Source organism: Pichia membranifaciens (assembly GCF_001661235.1).
Source record: "Pichia membranifaciens NRRL Y-2026 unplaced genomic scaffold PICMEscaffold_1, whole genome shotgun sequence".
NCBI lineage: Eukaryota > Fungi > Ascomycota > Pichiomycetes > Pichiales > Pichiaceae > Pichia > Pichia membranifaciens.
In genome coordinates this window covers 2,374,667-2,395,792 of record NW_017566982.1, presented here as the reverse complement: position 1 = coordinate 2,395,792, position 21,126 = coordinate 2,374,667, and the positions used below count along the sequence as shown (strand labels likewise).

Genomic DNA, 21,126 nt, shown 5'->3' with positions numbered 1-21,126 from the left:
GTCCCCACGCACACACACACGCAGCCACATACACATATACATACACATAGATATTATCTGTACCATACCTCCCATCACAGCACTTCCAACACCCCCACATAACCCCATAGGCAAGGAAACAGCTCTGTACACACAATGCTCTCTGCTACTCTAAGATCCAGCTTCAAGCAAGCTTCACACGTGTCCAGACTCGCACAATTCAACAGAAGATGTCTTTCCTCCACATCCCTTGTGAAAGAGATGCCAAAGCTCCACAAGATCGAGCAAGAGGCCAGAGATAACGATTTCTACATCATCAAGAAGAGAGGTGACAAGGGCGGCGAATCTGCCGTCGAAGGTGAGGATGGTTTCACTTCCACTGTCAACATGGAAATCAACTCTGCAATGGGTTCTTACTCAGACTTCGTTAACGACGCCAAGGACTGGGAAACATGGACTTTGGAGAACGAGGACTCTCCAGATCACACGGTCAAGAAGTCCAAGATCAGGCATTTCACCTTGAACTTTGGTCCTCAGCATCCAGCTGCGCACGGTGTCTTGAGACTTATTTTGGAGTTACACGGTGAAGAAATCATCAGGTCCGACCCCCATGTCGGCTTGTTACACAGAGGTACCGAAAAGTTGATTGAATCAAAGACCTACATGCAAGCCCTTCCTTACTTCGACAGATTGGATTACGTCTCCATGATGACCAACGAACAGGTTTTTGCTGTCGCTGTTGAAAAATTGCTGAACATTGAGGTCCCAATCAGAGCCAAGTACATCAGAACCTTGTTTGGTGAAATAACCAGAATCTTGAACCACTTGATGTCGGTCTTGTCCCATGCGATGGATGTTGGTGCCTTGACCCCTTTCTTGTGGGGTTTCGAAGAAAGAGAGAAGTTGATGGAATTCTACGAAAGAGTTTCTGGTGCTAGATTGCACTCGGCCTACGTCAGGCCAGGTGGTGTCTCCCAAGATATTCCTTTCGGTCTCTTGGACGATATCTACATGTGGGCCACCCAATTCGGTGACAGAATCGACGAAACCGAAGAATTGTTGACCGATAACCGTATTTGGAAACAGAGAACTATCGATGTCGGTATAGTTACCGCCGAAGACGCGTTAGCTTACGGTTTATCCGGTGTCATGTTGAGAGGTTCTGGTATCCCTTACGATATCAGAAAGGCCCAACCTTATGATGCTTATGATTTGGTCGACTTCGATGTCGCCGTCGGTACTAAGGGTGATTGTTACGACAGATACTTGATTAGAATGGCCGAGTTCAGACAATCATTAAGAATCATAGAACAATGTCTGAATGACATGCCTGCTGGACCTGTCAAGGTTGAAGATTTCAAGATTTCCCCACCTTCCAAGGAGTTGATGAAAAACGATATGGAAACTTTGATTCACCATTTCTTGCTTTTTACTAAAGGTTATCAAGTTCCTCAAGGTGAAACCTATACCGCCATCGAAGCACCAAAGGGTGAAATGGGAGTTTATGTCGTTTCCGATGGTTCTGAAAGACCATACAGATGTAAGATCAGAACCCCAGGTTTCGCTCACTTGGGTGCTTTTGACCACATTTCGAGAGGTCACTTGTTGCCTGATGCTGTTGCCATCATTGGTACTATGGATTTGGTTTTCGGTGAAGTGGATAGATAATCTTGTCAATCTGTTCCGATTAAGTTTAAAAAATTAATATCACACTGCATTATTAACAATATTCCCCACCTCTGACCAACAGCATATGCTACGATCAACATTATCCTTACCATCATCATCATCATGTCAACAAAGAAGCTGATAATTCTCTTTCCTCCTATCATATATCTTAACTTTTCAACCATTCATTCTTACTTTATATAATCTCTGTCTAATCCAGACAATTTTGATACTTTTATACAAATAAATATTTATCCCTATTTATTTCTTATTTATTTTCTGTTTTGTTTATTTATAACACTTTAAATCCTATTTATTCAAAAAAATAAAATGTAGAAGCTGGTAGCTAAAATAGTTTAGTTGGCATTGATTGACAAAAATCGAGTTTTTCTATAAAATTTTGGGATAGATTAAAGTACAAAAAGAGAAGGAAAGAAAAATATCTAGTACAGCAAGTAAAAGCACGAAACAAATTTGGAAGATCAAAATAGAATTCTTGATAAAATCTATTCGATATCCATGTTTGCAACTTCCTCCACTGTTGGACAGGTGCACATCAAGTTCATATCACCATATGTATCATCGACTCTGGCAACTGTTGGCCAAGTCTTGAAGTTCTTCAAGTGAGGTAAAGGATAAGCGGCTTGTTCTCTACTGTATCCTCTCTTAGACCATTCCTCTTCGCTGGTTTCCAATAAATCGGTTAATGGATGTGGAGAATTTTTCAAAATTGCACCATCGCTTCTACCTTCTTCAACTGCACGGATTTCCTCTCTAATTGCCAACATCGAGTCAACAAATCTGTCTAATTCAGCTTTGTCTTCAGATTCAGTTGGTTCAACCATCAAAGTACCTGGGATTGGGAAAGACATTGTTGGGGCATGAAAGCCATAATCTTGCAATCTCTTGGCAATATCGATGGCTTCAATATGAACGGTCTTGAATGGTCTCAAATCAATGATAAATTCATGAGCACAATATTTGATCTCATCGCTACCGGACTGAGATTTTTCACCCAAAAACAAAATTTTATAAGCATCCTTCAACTTGTACATCATGTAGTTTGCGTTCAAGATGGCAGTAGCAGAAGAGAATGGAATGTTGTCACCACCCATGGCCTTAATGTAAGCATATGGAATTGGTAACACAGATGCAGAACCGAATGGAGCAGAAGAAACTGGTAGGATTGCATTTTCTATGTTTGCATTCGTAGTGGCCCCAAGTGGATGCTTTGGTAACAAATCTGCTAGATGCTCGGCAACACAAATTGGACCAACACCTGGACCACCACCACCGTGAGGAATTGCAAATGTCTTGTGCAAGTTCAAGTGACAAACGTCTGCACCCAAATCACCAGGAGAGGTTAAACCGACTTGGGCGTTCATGTTTGCACCATCAAGGTAGACTTGGCCACCATGCTGGTGAATAATTTTACATGCATCCCTAATCGTTGGTTCAAATAAACCATATGTGGATGGATATGTGACCATGATAGCGGCCAAATTGTCTGAGTATTTTTCAGCTTGTTTTCTCAGATCTACAAGGTCCAAGTTTCCGTTGCTCAAACACTTAATTGGAATAACCTTTAAGCCGGCCATAGTTGCAGATGCAGGATTGGTACCGTGAGCCGAGACAGGAATCAAGACGATGTTTCTGTTAGTCTCACCTTTGATAACGTGCAAGTATTGCTTAATGACAGATAAACCCGTGTACTCACCCTGTGCACCTGAATTTGGCATTAAAGTGGTCTTGGCAAACCCTGTGATATCTGCTAAGTCAGCTTCCAATTCAGTAATGAGTTCCATGTAACCCTTAGCTTGGTCTCTTGGAATGAAGGGATGTAAGGATGCAAACTCAGGCCATGTTATTGGTGCCATTTCAACTGTTGCATTCAATTTCATGGTACATGAACCAAGAGAAATCATCGATGAAGCTAAAGATATATCTTTCTGTTGCAAAGAATACAAGTATCTGAGCATTGCGGTTTCAGAGTGGTACTTTTTGAAAACAGGATTGGTGAAAATGACGTCTTTTCTTGTCCATTCTTCGGGGAAAATAGGCAACTCTAGACTGTCGACGGTGATAGCCTTACCAGTAAAAAGAGAAATCAAATCAATCAAGTCTTTTTCTGAAACAGTTTCATCAAGCGACAGCTGAATATTTGATTCGCCGACTTTGAAAACGTTGATTCCATAATCATTGACTGCTTTCTCCATGAATTCAGCAGAGGTAGTGCCATTCAATTTGATACTCAAAGTATCAAACCAAGAGTCATTGACAATGTCGTGTGGAGAGTTATCTTTGATTTGGTTAGCCAAGAGGGTGGTGAAACCATATATCTTAGAAGAAATGTTTCTCAAGCCATCTAGACCATGGTACACAGCGTAATTGGCGGCAATGTTAGCCAATAGGGCTTGGGCAGTGCAGATATTGGAAGTTGCCTTCTCTCTTTTAATATGTTGTTCTCTAGTTTGCAAGGCCAATCTCAAAGCTGGCTTATCCATTCTATCCTTGGTAATACCAATCAATCTACCTGGCATTTTTCTTTGTAAGGCTTTTGTGACTGCGAAGAAGGCAGCATGAGGACCACCAAAGCCCATTGGAACACCGAATCTTTGGGAGGAACCAAAAACGATATCAGCACCGAAGGTGGAAGGTGGATGGAGCAGAGTCAAAGCAAGTAAATCTGAGGCGACAGAGAGTAAACCTCTGTTGGAGTGGACCAAGCCGGATATTTCTTGTAGAATTTTAATCGATGGTATAGAACCATTGCTTTGAGGGTATGAGACTAATGCACCGCAAGTCTGTCCGATATTCTCCTTCAATTCGTCTAAACCTTCCTTAGAAAACAAGTCAGCGACTCTAATGTCGAGGTTAAGAGTATTAGCTCTACTGGCAATGACACTGTAGGTCTGTTCGTGTATGTTAGAGTCAATATAGTAGATGTTCTTCTTACCTCTTGACAAGTTGTATGAAAGGATCATTGCCTCTGCTGCTGCGGTACCTTCGTCTAACAAGGACGCATTAGCGACCGGCATACCGGTTAAGTCGGACACCACGGTTTGGTAGTTGAGCAAGCTCTCCAATCTGCCTTGAGAGACTTCTGCTTGGTAAGGGGTGTATGAAGTGTACCACGCAGGGTTTTCCATCAAATTTCTTTGAATGACGAGAGGTAACTTGGTACCATAGTAACCCTTACCGATGTAGGAACGCAGAACCTGGTTTTTTTGTGCTAACTCCTTCAGTCTGTTCAACATTTCTGTTTCGGAGTAGCCCTTTGCAGGCTGCACCTTCAAGCGTCTTCCGACAAAGACGCTTTCTGGAATGACTGAGTTGATGAATTCCTGTAAATTGCCAGAATTTACCTCATTCAACATACTCTCGACGTCTTCCGGCTGTGGGCCTAAATGTCTTCTGGCAAAAGTATCCAAGTCCGCGTACTTGTCGGTGACGCTGTACAAGCTAGCGTACTTTTCGGTCGACACATCGACCTTGGTCGATTGGAATCTTTGCACAGAAACCCGAGGGGCTCTTAACGCCAAACGCGATACTCTGATTGTATTTCTGAGCATGTCGAGTCTATGTCATGAAATCAACAAAGGGGGAAGGGGGAATAGAATATTTAAGAGATCCGAGTTAGTACCACTGAAACAGATTGATGGCTGGCATTAGAGACCTGCAAGGAAACTGCCGCTTTCCTCTCTCGCACACATACACTTATGTTGTCGAACTTCTTCAGATAAATCCGTTTGGTTTTCGGAGTAGCGATGTATTTCGGACAGAACGGTCTGATTCAGCTGGGGAAGAGCCACAAAAAAGGAAAGGAGCCAACAGGAAAACAAACAGAACGGTCAAGAGGAATGAAGGCCAGATTAAATCAACGCCAGACCAGCTTCCGTTCTGGAGAGATAAAGCATGTACCAAAAAACAAGCATGTGTTAAATATAAATCTTGCGTGCCTGTTCGTACATAGGTATCAGATTGCAGCCGGGGGGAGCAGAGCCAGGGGAGGCCAATTAGGTTAGAGGCTAGCCGGAGTCAGCTCTGTAGGATGCCGAGTCAGCTAGAGTGCCGTTGGAAAGTGACCAGAGTCGCGACTGAGTCGCGGGAAGTCAGTGCAGCGACAGGGAGAGGGGAGCAGTCGGAAGGAGAAGTCAGAAAGACTTCGGTACAAAGACTTGGGACCAGACTCGTTCCTCTTTCCCCGTGTCCTCTGGTTTCCTACGCGCCAGCGGGCGCCGAGCCTTCTCAAATCGTTCTCGTTCTTGGCTCGCACCCAAACGCGTGTAAGAAGGTTGCGAAATGGGGTATAATTGGCAAATTGAATTATATTATAGAAATGTATATAAGTGTCACAAAAACGTGTTGGTATCAAAAGATCCTTTACCGAGGAACCGCTCGTAATGGACTGGTATAAATAGGACGAAGGGAATTGTAGATAGCGGAAAGATAGAAGAAAAAGCGAGAGAAGAGAAAAAATGAGAGAATTGTAGGTTGAACGAAAGACTTTTTTCGTTAACTAGAAGAAGAAAATCGTTGACAAAATGACAACGAAACTCAACCAGCCGTTACCGACGGAAAGCTTTGGAGAGGCGTTGAAGTAGCTGACAGTTGCACTGCTAGTTTGGCCGGTGCCGGACGAAGTTCCTCTGGAGCCATTGTACGTGGCAGAACCTGAAGTACTCGGGTTTCTGGTAGAAGTTTTCATCGTAGTGGCATTTGCATTCCTGGCAGTTGAAGCCTCAACCGTTCCTACGCTAGTAGGTGCTGTTACCAAAGTAGTGCCAGATGTAATGGCGCTTTCTTGAGTTGTGGAGCTGGATTCCGTTCTCAAAGTGCTAGATTTTGAAGGTATTGTTACCTCAAAAGTGCCAGCTGTTGGCGCTGCTGTATGAGTAGATGGCAAGGACGAGGAAACTGGTGTGGCAGAAATAGCTGTCAAGGGAGTCAATGGGGTTGCTGTAGTCATTGTACTGAAATTTCCATATGGACCAGAGAAAATACTCTCAGGAGTTGCTTGGGTGGATGATAAAATGGTTAATGATGATTTAAGTGGTTTGATGGTTGGTGGAGCAGATGAGCCAGACACAGTATCTCTGGTCTCAGAAGTCGACGAGCCAGAAACAGTACCGGTGGCCGACGAAGTAGAGCCTGATGCGGTGGAGCCTGGAATTCTGGTCTCAGAAGTCGACGAGCCAGAAACAGTACCGGTGGCCGACGAAGTAGAGCCTGATGCGGTGGAGCCTGGAATTCTGGTCTCAGAAGTCGACGAGCCAGAAACAGTACCGGTAGCCGACGAAGTAGAGTCTGATGTGGTGGAGCCTGGAATTCTGGTCTCAGAAGTCGACGAGCCAGAAATGGCACCGGTGGCCAACGAAGTAGAGCCTGATGCGGTGGAGCCTGGAATTCTGGTCTCAGAAGTTGATGGTGCGATCGATGATAAAGTCATAGTAGACTCTGATGGTTTAATAGTTGGTGAAGCAGAGGAACCGGAAGTAGTAGCTGGTTTACTTAATGAGAAACCAGAGGTAACAATCGATATAGAACCGGAAAGCAAAGTGGATGATGAACCAGATGGAACAGCCGATGATTTAGCGGATGATAAACCAGATGGAGCAGCCGATGACATAGCGGATGATGAACCAGATGGAGCAGTGGAGGACTTCCCAGATGGAGCTACCGATGACATAGCGGACGATGAACCAGATGGAACAGCCGATGATTTAGCGGATGATGAACCAGATGGAGCAGTCGATGATTTAGCGGATGATGAACCAGATGAAACAGCCGATGAAATAGCGGATGATGAACCAGATGGAGCAGTCGAGGACTTACCAGATAAAGCAATCGATGACATAGCGGATGATGAACCAGATGGAACAGCCGATGATTTAGCGGATGATGAACCAGATGAAACAGCCGATGATTTAGCGGATGATGAACCAGATGGAGCAGTGGAGGACTTACCAGATGGAGCAGTCGAGGACTTACCAGATGGAGCTACCGATGACATAGCGGATGATGAACCAGATGGAACAGCCGATGATTTAGCGGATGATGAACCAGATGGAGCAACCGATGACTTACCAGATGGAGCAACCGATGACTTACCGGATGATGAACCAGATGGAGCAATGGAGGACTTACCAGATGGAGCTACCGATGACATAGCGCATGATGAACCAGATGGAACAGCCGATGATTTAGCGGATGATGAACCAGATGGAGCAACCGATGATTCAGATGTAGTCGATAGAGAACTCGTCGAAGGTGATATTGTTCCTTGAACACATTGAGAGTAGTATGGGTTGGCAGAACTGCATGAGTAACCCTCACAACAGACTCCGCTCACACAGTTACCATATTGTGGAACACAAGAGCTGGCTGTCGTCGTTGGTGTCGTCGTTGATGAGCTAGTCGTTGATGAGCTCGTCTTTGACTTAGTAGTTTTCGTGGTTGGGGTCGTTGATGTACTTGATGAAGAGCTGGTCGAAGGTGGTGTTGTTCCCTGCACACATTGTGAGTAGTATGGGTTGGCAGAACTGCATGAGTAACCCTCACAACAGACTCCGCTCACACAGTTACCATATTGTGGAACACAAGAGCTGGCCGTAGTCGTTGGTGTCGCCGATGTTTTCGTGGTTGGGGTCGTTGATGTACTCGATGAAGAGGTGGTCGTAGGTGATGTTGTTCCCTGCACACATTGAGAGTAGTATGGGTTGGCAGAACTGCATGAGTAACCCTCACAACAGACTCCGCTCACACAGTTACCATATTGTGGAACACAATTGCTGGCGGTAGTCGTTGGTTGATTTGGAGTAGTTGTCGTGGTTGGTTTATTTGGAGATGTTGTAGTAGTTGGGGTGTTTGTGGGTGGGTTTCCACAATTCGCGCTCCAACACATTTCAGGCAAATCAAATTGACCTCCTGAGCCGCAACCGAAGGAGTAGTCAAAAGAGTTCTTACCATCAGCAAAGTCATACTGAATCTGCATACCGTCCTTCATACATTGTTGGCCAGAAGCATCCTGTCTCGAAGTGAATGTGAATTTTGCACTCCAAGAACAACCATTGATTGATTTACCTCCATTGGAAGGTTGTTGTAAGAGTAGACAACCACTGTCGCAGCACCACCATCAATCTTGATTTCATTGGTGTTATCAAACTGAGAACAGTCTTTACCTTGAAAGTTCATTGTACCCTCATAAATACCATTTCCTAGATCAGTGACAGTGTTTCCCCAAGAAACGGAAGCTGCGGGGTAACCATGATTATATGGTGTAAGAGAACATGATGAAACCTGTGTAGAACAACTATTACGTTTTTCTAATTCGTTATCGGTGTCTGCATTCGAGATTCCAATGTTAGAAATCAGCGTAGTAACCAGCAGACCGATATTACTAAGTCTCATAATGTAATGATATAGAAAATTGCTTACTCTGCGAAACTTATTTTCTGGAATGATGAGGAAAAGGTTATGAAAAGCTTTGAGGAAAATGTGCCAAAAGAGAAGGAAACGTAAAGGTTTATATCTGTTACGACAGCTGCTAAGTACCTGCTCATTCCACTCTTAGCTGAAGTCATGTTGTATATTTATCAGCGAACAAAGTCAGTGGTGTAGCGATATTTAATTAATCGATAGCTAGTTAGACATTCTGCATTACTATATCAGACAGCTTTATCGAGCTATGTCTGAAACTAGAAAAACGCTCATCGATTTTGGCCAGTCTATAGAGTGACCCTGGTTGCTCCTGCTGAAGAAAAATGTTTTCTGCATAATTTTATTCAACTTTAATACATTCGACATCTGCATTGCATATTATCTTTCTTCCATGTGAGCCATGACTATCAAGATGCATACAAATAACCACAAAACCGCACCATTGCAGACGTTGCACTCTATATCTTTATATATCTGTGCGCGAACACTGCAGGCAAAAATTGTTTGGAAAATTTCTCTGCATGTATAAATGCGGCATCGACCGGTAAGAAACCGTCTGATTAGAAATTCATAATGTGAAAGGGCTGCTTGGGGAAGAGGGCATGGAGGCACAGTACTAGAGGGACACGCTTATCCATCTGGGTATATGTCTGTCTAGCCTTTTGGGAACACTGCAATGGAAGGTGACTGAATGTCTGTAGAAACGTAAGCCTTGCGTAGAGGGAGACATTTTGCTGTGGCGGACCGCGGGAGCGTGCCATCCAACCCTCACGTGGTTGATAGGGAACAGGCGGCAACGATTTCAGCCGTGCGTGTTGATATAAAGTGAGCTGAAGTAGACTATTGCTAAACGTACAGTACATGTTAGTTAATACACAAGGGGAAAGAACTAGATTAAGTTAAAGCTGGCACGCCTGGAACTGCTTTCCGCTGTTGATGCCAACCCACTCGCCGGTGGGGTTCCAGCAAACAGAATTCACCTCCATGGGCGAGGAAAAGGAGTAAGCGGGGAGGGGGTCTTTGCCATGAGGGACGGCGATTTCATCAAGGTCAGCAGAACTGGAAAAGTCGTGAACGAGCACCTGGGAATCGTCGCCACCAGAAAGAAGCATGTTTTTCTTTGGGTGCCATGCGATCGAGTTCACCGGCGCCGAGTGGCTGTGGAGGGTGTAAAGCGGCAGGCCGACACTGCGCAAGTCTAGGACCAGTATTCGGTTAGACTTGGCCTCCAAGACGGCAATCTGGTTGGCGTTGTAATTAGATGTAGCCAATCTCACTAGTTTCCCCGTATCTGCAGAATTGAGTTTTGCGTTGGTCGGACCTGCAGGAGCAGCGGTAACAGCAACGGCAGAAGGTGTTGATGACTGAGCATCATACTTTTTGCTTGTGATGCCATCTGAGCGTTCGTAGATGATCGTTGATTGGTCCAAGTTCCGGAGGTCAAACAGTCGCACAGAGCCGTCGGATGAGCAACTGGCAAACACATTGGTGTCGCCGTAAATGTACTTCACGTCGTATACTTCGCTGTCGTGTGCTATAAGCTGTGTCTTAGCCACAAACGTCTCCTTCGTCAGGTTCCACACGGTGCAGGTGGTGTCTATTGAGCACGTGATGAGGTTGTTAGGGTCAAATCTGTTCCAGTCAAAGGATGTCATTGGGGGGAGCTGGTTCAAATTCTTGGACTTCGAGTTAGTGAGAGCGGTCTTTTCCACGAGTTTCCCGGCGGCAGTGGTCGCAGTATTAAGGTTGGTGAAGCTGTTGTTGTTGTTGATGTAGTTGGAGTTGGTTCCGTGAAAGTCGCACTCATCCTGCTTCAGAACCTCGTATATTCTCAAGCACTCAGATGTCGTGGCTAACCGCTCTACGTCAGTGTTGATGATGCTAAGAGCCGGATCCCACTGTAGTCGCGTGATCGGGTACTTGACAGTGTAGTCATGGCGTTTGGTGAGGGACCAGGAGTTGGCGACAACGTCGCTGCTGCTGACGATGTCGCTGGCGTTGTTGTCGTCATCAATGTACTGCGGGGATCCGTAAAGGATCTCCAACTTATTTGTCGAGTCTTCTCTGTACGAGCTCAAAGCAATCTTGGCGTGCCGCTGGTCTTTCGTGGTGGACCAGTCTGCACCGTAGAGCGGGTAGTGGGATGTGTACGAAGAAGTGTACTCGCTGGCAACAATTGGTGCCGTAGCAGCCGCTCCAAATGTCTCTGCATGGGTTTCTTGTGGGTGCAGGGCATAGTGTGGAAGAGCGTGTGCTTGTGAGGCAGGGTAGTTAAGGAAGCTGCCGGCTCCGCTCGTGGCAAGGGAGCTGGCGCCAGCGCTTCCCTTGCTCTTACTTGCGACCGCCTTATGGCTGCCGTTGCGGTTGGTCGACGTAGAGGTGCTGCTGCTGCTGCTGCTGCTGTTGCTGCTGTTGCTGCTACTGCTGTTGTTGTTGTTGCTGTGATTGGGGGTGTGGGCATGGCTGTGGGTATGGCCGTGGCTGTGGCTGTGGTTGTGGGTGACGCTGCTGCTTGAGTGCAGACCGACGTCATGTGACGAAAGGGCGTATCTGTGCATATACGGCCTCTCGGATGCGATGGAGGAACGTTTCTGCAGGCTGTTTATGCTGGGATAGGGGTATGAAGGCAGCATGGCGGGGTGTGGGGAAGCGCAGGGATCGAAGGCTGCTATCTCGCTAGCTCGGCAAAGAGTATTTGGCGGCGGAGGTAGTGGCTGTTGGGGGGCGTGTCTGTGTCGGGCCGTGCACAAAGATCCAGCGCTGGAAATGCCACCATGTGGGACGGTGATGGCATCGACAGCAGTAATAATGGCAGCGGGAGATAGCGACAATCAACGGTGTGAAATTCTTCGTTGGCCGAACACAGCAACTGCAGTCGATAGTCTCCTTTCCATTACGTCTTACGTAAGCTGCCGTTCTTAACTCCCTTCTTCTACTCTGCTCTTTTTTTCCTTTTCCCCTGTTCCCATTTCCCTCTCTTTCCCTTTCCCCGCGCCTTCCGGTTTCTTACGCACCAGCGGGCGCCGAGCCTCTTCGTTCTTCTTCTCGTTCTCGTTCTCGGCCCGCATCCGCCGTTCGCATCCAACTCACCCCCCTCTCCGCGCGCCCTCAAACCCGATGGTCCGCCGGCCCCGCCGCCCGTGCTTCCGCACACGTCTCGCGGAGTACCGCCCGAGCGGAGATCGCACGCTCGTATCACGCACGGGCCAACGCCCGCGCCCGAGTCCCAGCCCCGAGATTCCTTACTTCCGGCCGCCTACGTCGTGAATCATCACGGGCCTTTGTTCTCGCGGCAGACAGTCATGCATGCCCTTTTCTGCAAAAGGCCGCCACCGCTGGCAGTGCTGACCCCCTGTGTCGGTCCGCTGGGAGACCGTCGGACGGAGGGCTCTCTGCCGCAGAGAGGTCTGTCAAAGAGAAGGCCACCACGACACACTCAGGTGAAGGGAGCGACGCCCGCTAGAAGAAGGAGAACCGCAGGCGGGAAGACTGGGGACCCGACGTCACCCCCGCAACGGTACCCAGGCGCTCCGTTGCACCCCGTCCGGTCTTGAGGCTGGCTCTCCCCTCCTGGTCCTCCTCCGCCTGCTTCGCCTCGCTGGCATTGTTGTCTGTTGCAGCGGTGTTGAGGCCGTCACGGCTCGGAACGTGCGGTGCCGCAGTGTATATGAACTGTAGTCTTTCCGCCGCTTCCTCCCCGGGCCCCGTCCCCGTTCTCGAACGTTGATACGGCTGTTCGCTAGAGGCTAGCACGCATTATTTGCCAGAGTTCACGTCCGTCAACAGCGTCGGCACTTGCTCAACCGCAAGCCTTCCGGTATCCAAACTCCTCTTGTCCTCGTCCCGTCCACCTCTCTCCTCTGGCCCGTTCCCTCAGTTTTGCTCCTACCCCGCAAAATTACCCTGTTTCCATCCAACGTCTTGAGTTTCCACGTGCCCTCGAGCCTCTACACACACACACTAGTTGACCAAAATACATACTAAGACGCACAGACTAGCAAAGCAAACAAAGGGACGCTAATATTCTTTGTCACAGCGTAAATGAATCTCGTCGAACAAATGAACAATATCCCTACCTCCTCCCTCCCCTCTCCCAACGCACACTCGGTCTCCTCCACCACTAGTATCAGCCTCAGAAAGGACTCCGATCAAACAGCCAGTTTTACAGGCTTCAAAGACATAAACTACTCTCAGTCCTCCGATCCCTCAGAAGGCGCTAGCACTAGCACTCACGCTCAAACGCCTTACAACCAATACGCATGCATCCGATGCAGAAGGTTGAAGAAAAAGTGTTCCAAAGAACTACCAAAATGCGCAAACTGTGACCGACAGGCTGAATGTTGTGAGTACGTGGAAAGGAAAAATAAGAGGAAGTCTTCCATTAGCCACAATTCAGTTTCAATCATCAAGTTGAAGAAATTACGCAGTAGTAGCGATAGAAAAGCGGATGGTATCGATGATGGCGGCAATCCTCTCTCTGGCTCCAATTCTGATTCCTTTTCTGATAGTGAAGCAACAACCGATATCCCTTCCATCCTCCTGGCTAATAGTCAATATTCTGTTTCTAAACATTCTGCGGATACTACTGACATACGCCATAGAAGAACCATTTCAAATCCGACAAAATTGGCGGCTCTATCGGGTACCACTTTCCCTACAAATGATATACTATATTCCTCTGCGGCCCCCTTTTCTACGCCCTACACTTACAATAGAGGGTCGAGTTTACCTTCCCCGAAAAGTTCCAACATAAGGACTACTCCCACCATTCAATTGCCTCCGATCAGGCAAATCTCAACAAAAATAAATCAACCTGCGGGTCAGGATGATCAGTTACCCACATTGGGATCCTACTCTTTGCAACAAAGTATTAACCCTCTGGTCAACAACAATACTGCAAACATCAGAGGTGACCCTCCAAACAATTCAGCACTGGAATCGAATATCCTACCATCGATTCCGAAGCAACTAATGAAATCACATCTAGCTCACTTTTCCGACTCTAGTCCAGGTTCTCCATTTGTTACGTCTTCCTCCGCGTCTTACATGGCCTCTTATCAATCAAACATCTCCTCGGATGAAATAAAAAGTAGAAAATTAAGTATTTCAGCCTCACTATCATCTTCCTCTCAGAGGGAAAAGACTTTCTTGCTTCCTTCAAAGCAGCTTTTGAAAGCCGAAGATCTCAGCATTCTCAATCAAGATACCAATTTTGTTAGATCAAATGGATTGTTTGACATTTCTCCCCCGAATTCTCTGGAACAGGACCTACTCAATCTAATTTTCAAGAAAATGGGCTTTATTGATGAAAGCATATTGACAACAATTACCAACCACAATCCGCAATTGGATTACCAAAATACTTTGGGTCTTTTATCAAAATTGCTTATTTTTCTAGATCAGAAAGTGATGTTTGAAAAACTCAAAGAGTTCAAAGAGACGAGTTTCAACTGGAATGAAACTAGCATTCAAAATCGTGAAAATTACTTTGCTTCTATCGAATTTCTATTGATTTATACCTGTTCCATTTTAGTCACCAACCGTCAAGCTCGTATCGTAAACTCAAATTATCATAAACTAGTTTTCACAATGGCTTACAAGTTATTCCAAAAAAAAAGCTTTCCTGTAACACGTGTCCAAATACTTCGAATCATGATGCTCTTTGAAATCATTACTCTTTTAGATAATTCAGACCTTGACACGGCATGGTTTATTCATTCAAACTTATCAAGTTATTCACTCAAGTGGGAGTTGAATAGAATTATGAAAAGAAAGAATTTATCCGGGGTTACTTTGTCTGAGCTAGAGTATACAAATAGGTTGTTTTGGAGTATATTTGTGGCTGGCTCTTTAATATGCTCAACTTTGGGTCAACAGCCAAAGTTTTCCTTGAACGATATTGACGTCCCACTACCAATTGCAATCACCAAAGATGAAGAAGCTAGAATAGTTACCCAGGTCATCATTATCAATATGTGTAAAATCCAGTCGCAAATAATCTCCGAATTATATGTTTCCAACGCTAAGTCACAGATTAACAATGACTCAGAGAGGTTTGCAATTTTGTCAGCCTTACGGCAAGATGCAGACACATGGTATAATGACTGTAGAGTTTCACTATCAAGAATACCTCAACTTCTGCATGAGAATAAGCTAAAAATTGAGCCTGATGTTAGGAGCAATATAGACGAATCATTTGGTATGAATCTTCAAGCTTTTGCTGCATGGGTATCACAAGAATACTATTATACACTCACTCAGTTATTTAAGTCCTCAAACTTGTTTCCGAAGCCAGAAATCCCAAACTTTACAGTCATATCCAACGCTACATACCAGAATACTGCCTTACTACAGGATTTGATTTTGTCTAAAAAAATACCCAACTCTTCATTTGTACTATATCGTTTTGCGAATACATCTCTTTCCGTGTTGGTTTCCTTCTACAAAGAGATGTTTTCAGTGGCTGATTGCAGAGAGCTGCTCCAAAATATGTTAAATATTTGGAGATGTGGTAACGATAGTTTATCCAGAAGCTGCTACATATGTATCTCAGAAGTTCGGTCGCTGTTGATTCCTACTTTCACCGATACTGGCAAAGAGAATGACGTACTGAAACTTGGGGAAAGCTCGGCGAAGTCACTTCTAGAGTCAATTCACCACTTTACAGAAATTATGGATCAACACGGGTTCTCGATTTCCATTGATAACGAATACATAACCTCCTGCGAATCAAATGATTGAAGTTTTCCCCCTAATCTTATTCATTTTATCTAGCTTGCTCTCTTCACTTCTCTCAGTTTTCTTCAGTTCTTAAGTATCTTTGATATCTTTGATATCTTTTATATTTTTTATATCTTTTGTAAGTATGCAAAGTACTAAAATCCAACTTTTAGGCACCGAGTGAGACTCAAGAAAAGACGATGTCACGTGCAAGCAGACTAATCAGATGGAAACTCATCGTGTTTTTGCATTATTTAAGAAGTCAACCATAAATGTCTTTTATGCGGAGCCGAAGCTACGGAGTCAGAAAATAGCATAGAGAAAGACACAGGCTATTGTGATGGTTGAAAATGAGATGAAAGGCAAAGTTTACAATTTGGACGTCAAAAAACATATTTCATGTCACAAAAGATTTTTATCCCTTTTACCGAGCAAATTTGAGTCTGAAGACAGCAATAAACTAGCAATGGCTTATTTTTCTTTGGCATCACTTGAGCTGATGGGTACCTTGCACGATAGTTTCAATGATTTTGAACTGCAGGAGTTTGTTGATTACATATACTCTCACCTCATTGAAAGCGAGCAAGTTTCAGGTTTCAGAGGATCATTAACCTACCTAAAAAGGGTGGAATCGATTGACTTGGCTTCGACATGTTTTGCTCTACAATGTTTGCTCATATTGGGAGATAGTTTGGGTAGGATAGACAAGAAGAAAGTGCTGTTTTTTGTGCAGTCATGTCAAAAAAATAATGGTGGATTTACGAACACTTTAGACTCCTTGAATGCAAAAGATCTCAGATACTGTATGATTGCAGCAACAGTGTGCAAAATTTTATGTAAAGATTTCCCGAATTATTCGCAAGCCATAGATACAGAGAGTCTTAAGAGTTTCATATATGGGTTGCAGACATATGATGGTGGGTTTTCAATGTGTAAAGGTGACGAATCACATGGTGGCATGGTGTTTTGTGCAATTGATACTCTATCTTTAATCGATGAAAATTTGAGGAGATCTATTCATCTTGATAAGGCCAGTATGTTACTTGAATTTTTGGTGCATCGTCAGGTACATTTTGGGAAATACAATGAACAGGAATATTTGCAAAATGAGAATGCCGATATGAGAGATAACGGGGGCTTTAATGGAAGGCTCAACAAGTACGCAGATACGTGTTACGTTTTTTGGACTCTTGCCTCACTTGAGCTATTGGGTTTCACTCATCTTATTGACGAAAAGGCTGCTATAAACTTCTTAGTTCAAAATACGCAAAACATTTACATGGGTGGCTTTAACAAAACCACTGACGAGGACGAATTTCCTGATCCCTTTCATTCTTTTCTAGGGCTCTCGGCTCTTAGTATCCTCAAATATCCAGGTATCCAATCTTTAAACTGCCAACTGGTAATTCCACAAAGCTCTTATGTCCATTGGAAAAGCACCTAGATAGAGGTTTTGTTTTTTTCTACTTTCTTTAGCATTACTTACAAGATACAAATTTAACATATTGTATGACGGGTTCGAATAAGGGACGGACCTAGGGGTCACAGCTTAACTAGTTCTTCATATATACACCAAGCAATCGCAGCACTACCTGCCTTTCTGATCAATCTTAGTGAAAGACCGTTGAAGAACAAGAGCCAGCTTTCGTTATATAGCATTCCGCTAGTTTGAGTGAAAGTTTTATATTTTCCAGGAGACAATTGCATTCTCGTTTTAATAGTATCAAAAGGTGCCGTTACGCATGTTGCAAAAATAGATGCCAGGATGGCACTCGAAGAGTTGATAATACCAGAAGAAAGGTGGCTCAATTCCTTGTTGCTTTCAAGCTTGATTCTCATTAGTATCGGTAAAACAGATTTCAATTGTTCATATGAGGATATGTATAGACCTGCGTATGGTGCATCTCTCAAACACGTGGCACCAAAACCTCTGAAAAAACCCCTTACTCCATCGTTTTTCAATATTTCCACAATCGCTTCTTTCATCGATACGTAGTTGTATAAGTTAGACTCAAATCTAACTTTCACAACTGTTATTGGCATAGTAATAAAACCAACTAAGGCCCTCGAAACCATTCCGATTGAAATGTTTTCATATGCTGAGAGTTTGGGGAGTTTTGAGGAGGCATTGAAAATTGGGGCTTGGATTTTTTTAAGCCTAGATACGTTCAGTCGTCCTAGATGCAAAGTCGAAAGGTACATAGCACTGCCTACGGACGTTCTTAACGCACTAGGTAAGGTTCCCCTCCATAATTGTCTCACAGATGTCATGCTTTGAAGTACGGATGTTATCGAGCTATTCCTACTTTGCTGTACTCGTGTTTTGATCAAATCTAATGGCTGTAGACAGACAGCTGAAGTCAGACCACCGGCAAACCCAGCCACAAGATGTCGTGTAGTTTTCTGTTCATTCTTGGACATGATGATTATGAGATGGAGGAGATGTTGCAAAAAATATAGGTGTATTAAGATACTGTGCTAGTTTACTTGCAGCATTTCTTAATTATGGCTTCTTTCTTTAGGAATCTTTTGCGAGTCTAAAGAAACTGAGATTAACTCCAAGAAAGAATGCTGTAAACGAGACCTATCCAAAAGATTCATAGCCAGACTTTGTTTAGTCCTTAAGAAACATTTTGTCGCTGCTTACTTCACCCGATTTCTGAAGAACATTGCAGAAGGAAAGGAAAGTTCCACATCTCGTTACTTAAACATAGCTGTAATTAGTTTGGCCTCTGATGTTTTACTGCATCTACCTATAGCCAGCAACTATCATAATTAATCTTAATATGGTACGGACTGTCAGCGAACTCAGTCCCACGTTCTTTATAAGATACGTTATAGAACTATAGAAAAAGCTATATTATTGAGCGGTTACCACCTATTGAAAATGAAAATCTGAATGTCCGTCTAATAGTTTCATGTGTAGTATTACTGTTTCACAATAGACGACCACGATAAATTAAGCCTCTCTCGGCTAAAAGTCACCACCCCCAAAATCACCACCCCCAAAGTCCCCACCCCCAAAGTCCCCACCACCGTAATCTCCGCCGTAGTCACCATAACCTTGCCCATAGTCGTCGTGACCAATTGCATCACCAATCAACAGACCACCCACAGTACCCAGTGCCATGCCTCCTAACATACCACCCATACCACCCATACCACCGCCCAATCCGCCAAAACGCGATCTTGCTGGCTGCTGTTGAACAGGCTGATAGTAAGGCTGCTGAACGTATTGTTGTTGAGGAGCAAAAGGTTGTTGAGGAGCAAAAGGTTGTTGAGGAGCAAACGATTGTTGCGGAACGTATTGCTGTTGAGAGGCGTACTGCCGGTCAGCACCTGGCGTTTGACTGTTTTGCTGTTGTGGAGCTTGAGTTGCTTGGTTGTAAGATGGAGGACTGCTCTCGTTACCTCCAAAGACAGTTCCCTTTGGAGCTTCCCATTGTGATTTTCCTGTTGATTCGTTTACGTAGAACCACTCTAGAGTTCGGTTGGTTTAACTCCATGTTAGTGTGTTGCCACTAAATAGAACATAAAAGACTACGATTAGTGAATAAACTTACCATTGTATTTCTCGTCCCAAACAGCCACCCAGCCCTTTGGAACCTCTGGTTTAGAGTTTTTGACGCCCATTGATGTGTTTTCGTTTCTGCAAAAACTTGATGTCCATCCCAAAAGAATGGTGTCCAACTTACTAGAAGCAGATCGCCACCTCCTTTCGTTCAAGCCTTCTTTTTTTTTAGCCAGCCCAATCGCTGCTGCCGGAAAGTAAAAAGCAAGCCGTCCCCGGATTAGATGACGTAAGTGCATGAGCTAACAGATAAGGAAAAAATGCCGATGTACTTGAATCTTCTGATCATCCTCTGGAAAGGTTGCGAAACATAATATAGTTGACAAATTAGAGTTAATGTTACAAAAAAATGTAATTTATATGAATGTCACAGAAATGTGTTGGTATCAAAATGTCCTTAACCGAGAAACAGATCGGAATGGACTATATAAATATGACGAAAAGAATCGTAAGTAACGAAAACGGGAGAAGAGAAAAACGAGAGAAAGGTAAGTTGAACGAAAGAAGTTTTCTCGTCAACTAGAATAGCAGAATAGTTGACAGAATGGCAACGAAACTCAACCATCCGTTACCGACGGAAAGCTTTGGAGAGGCGTTGAAGTAGCTGACAGTTGCACTGCTAGTTTGGCCGGTGCCGGACAAAGTTCCTGTGGAGCCATTGAACGTGGCAGAACCGGAGGTACCCGGGTTTCTGGTGGAAGTGTTCATCGTAGTGGCATTTGCACTCCTGGTGGTTGAAGCCTCAACTGTTCCTACGCTAGTAGGTGCTGTTACCAAAGTAGTGCCAGATTTTTTGGCGGTTTCTTGAGTTGTGGAGCTAGATTCCGTTCTCAACGAGCTCGAAGTGCTAGACTCTGAAGAAGGTACTGACACCTCAGAAGTACCTGTGATTGATACTTGGGTGGATGGTAAGGACGAAGAAGCTGGAGTTGCTGGAGCAGTAGTCCAAGGAACCACTGTAGTAACAGTGCTAGATGAACAAGGAACAACAGTGGTCTCGGTCAAGACAGTGGTCACTGTTACGGAACCAGAAGTGAGCGTCTCAGTAAAAACTGTAGTCATGGTAGTAGAACCAGTGGTAATAGTCTCGACAGTGGTGACAGTCTCAGAGCCAGTGCTTATGGTCTCAGACCCGCTGGTGATGGCTGACGGAATGGTAGATGTGAACTGAGATGGTTTGATTGTTGGCGGAGCAGATGATCCAGAAGGCGTAACCGTGGTCAATGATGTAGAGCCAGATGAAGTGGTCTCAGAAGTCAATGAACCTGAAGGCGAAACCGTGGTCAATGATGTAGAGCCAGATGAAGTGGTCTCAGAAGTCAATGAACCTGAAGGCGTAACCGTGGTCAATGATGTAGAACCAGATGAAGTGGTCTCAGAAGTCAATGAACCAGAAGGCGTAACCGTGGTCAATGATGTAAAGCCAGATGAAGTGGTCTCAGAAGTTGCCGGAGTGGTATGTGATGAAGTTGTAGTGGAAGCAGATGGCTTGATAGTTGGTGGGGCAGAGGAACCGGATGGAACAGTTGACGACTCAGTGGTAGATGAATCAGATGGAACAGTCGACGACTCAGTGGTAGATGAACCAGATGGAGTGGTAGATGGGGTCGTCGATGATGAACCAGATGGAACAGTCGACGACTCAGTGGTAGATGAACCAGATGGAGTGGTAGATGGGGTCGTCGATGATGAACCAGATGGAACAGTCGACGACTCAGTGGTAGATGAACCAGATGGAGTGGTAGATG

The 21,126-nt window shown here is 44.8% G+C and overlaps 9 protein-coding genes across 9 annotated transcripts; 3 read left to right on the top strand and 6 right to left on the bottom strand.

The window, feature by feature from the left end:
- Positions 1-135: 135 nt before the first annotated feature.
- On the top strand, positions 136-1,647 carry PICMEDRAFT_70986 (hypothetical protein; the record flags this gene model as incomplete). Its single annotated transcript, XM_019163790.1, has 1 exon — positions 136-1,647. The coding sequence occupies one exon, from the start codon at positions 136-138 to the stop codon at positions 1,645-1,647; it is 1,512 nt and encodes a 503-aa protein (XP_019020552.1).
- Positions 1,648-1,915: 268 nt separating this feature from the next.
- On the bottom strand, positions 1,916-5,521 carry PICMEDRAFT_14895 (hypothetical protein). The gene is made up of 2 exons (XM_019160587.1): positions 5,363-5,521; positions 1,916-5,226 (listed from the first exon to the last, which is right to left on the bottom strand). The coding sequence occupies exon 2, from the start codon at positions 5,217-5,219 to the stop codon at positions 2,154-2,156; it is 3,066 nt and encodes a 1,021-aa protein (XP_019020551.1). The 5' UTR covers positions 5,220-5,226; positions 5,363-5,521; the 3' UTR covers positions 1,916-2,153.
- Positions 5,522-5,961: 440 nt separating this feature from the next.
- PICMEDRAFT_14894 (hypothetical protein) lies at positions 5,962-7,664 on the bottom strand. The gene has a single exon (XM_019160586.1). It carries the CDS (start codon positions 7,658-7,660, stop codon positions 6,167-6,169), a length of 1,494 nt encoding a protein of 497 aa, XP_019020550.1. The 5' UTR covers positions 7,661-7,664; the 3' UTR covers positions 5,962-6,166.
- Positions 7,665-8,228: 564 nt separating this feature from the next.
- On the bottom strand, positions 8,229-9,057 carry PICMEDRAFT_70982 (hypothetical protein; the record flags this gene model as incomplete). The annotated part of the gene is made up of 3 exons (XM_019163789.1): positions 8,229-8,341; positions 8,419-8,674; positions 8,731-9,057. 3 exons carry the CDS (start codon positions 9,055-9,057, stop codon positions 8,229-8,231), a joined length of 696 nt encoding a protein of 231 aa, XP_019020549.1.
- An 858-nt stretch (positions 9,058-9,915) lies between these two features.
- PICMEDRAFT_14893 (hypothetical protein) lies at positions 9,916-11,935 on the bottom strand. The gene has a single exon (XM_019160585.1). It carries the CDS (start codon positions 11,718-11,720, stop codon positions 9,987-9,989), a length of 1,734 nt encoding a protein of 577 aa, XP_019020548.1. The 5' UTR covers positions 11,721-11,935; the 3' UTR covers positions 9,916-9,986.
- Positions 11,936-12,814: 879 nt separating this feature from the next.
- On the top strand, positions 12,815-16,083 carry PICMEDRAFT_101634 (hypothetical protein). The gene has a single exon (XM_019159642.1). The coding sequence runs from the start codon at positions 13,129-13,131 to the stop codon at positions 15,826-15,828; it is 2,700 nt and encodes an 899-aa protein (XP_019020547.1). The 5' UTR covers positions 12,815-13,128; the 3' UTR covers positions 15,829-16,083.
- Positions 16,084-16,147: 64 nt separating this feature from the next.
- PICMEDRAFT_70979 (hypothetical protein) lies at positions 16,148-17,251 on the top strand (the record flags this gene model as incomplete). Its single annotated transcript, XM_019163788.1, has 1 exon — positions 16,148-17,251. The coding sequence occupies one exon, from the start codon at positions 16,148-16,150 to the stop codon at positions 17,249-17,251; it is 1,104 nt and encodes a 367-aa protein (XP_019020546.1).
- Positions 17,252-17,265: 14 nt separating this feature from the next.
- Positions 17,266-18,385, bottom strand: PICMEDRAFT_14891 (hypothetical protein). Its single transcript, XM_019160584.1, has one exon. It carries the CDS (start codon positions 18,226-18,228, stop codon positions 17,350-17,352), a length of 879 nt encoding a protein of 292 aa, XP_019020545.1. The 5' UTR covers positions 18,229-18,385; the 3' UTR covers positions 17,266-17,349.
- Positions 18,386-18,521: 136 nt separating this feature from the next.
- Positions 18,522-19,460, bottom strand: PICMEDRAFT_14888 (hypothetical protein). Its single transcript, XM_019160583.1, has 2 exons — positions 19,371-19,460; positions 18,522-19,287 (listed from the first exon to the last, which is right to left on the bottom strand). The coding sequence occupies exons 1-2, from the start codon at positions 19,438-19,440 to the stop codon at positions 18,782-18,784; spliced, it is 576 nt and encodes a 191-aa protein (XP_019020544.1). The 5' UTR covers positions 19,441-19,460; the 3' UTR covers positions 18,522-18,781.
- Positions 19,461-21,126: the final 1,666 nt, after the last annotated feature.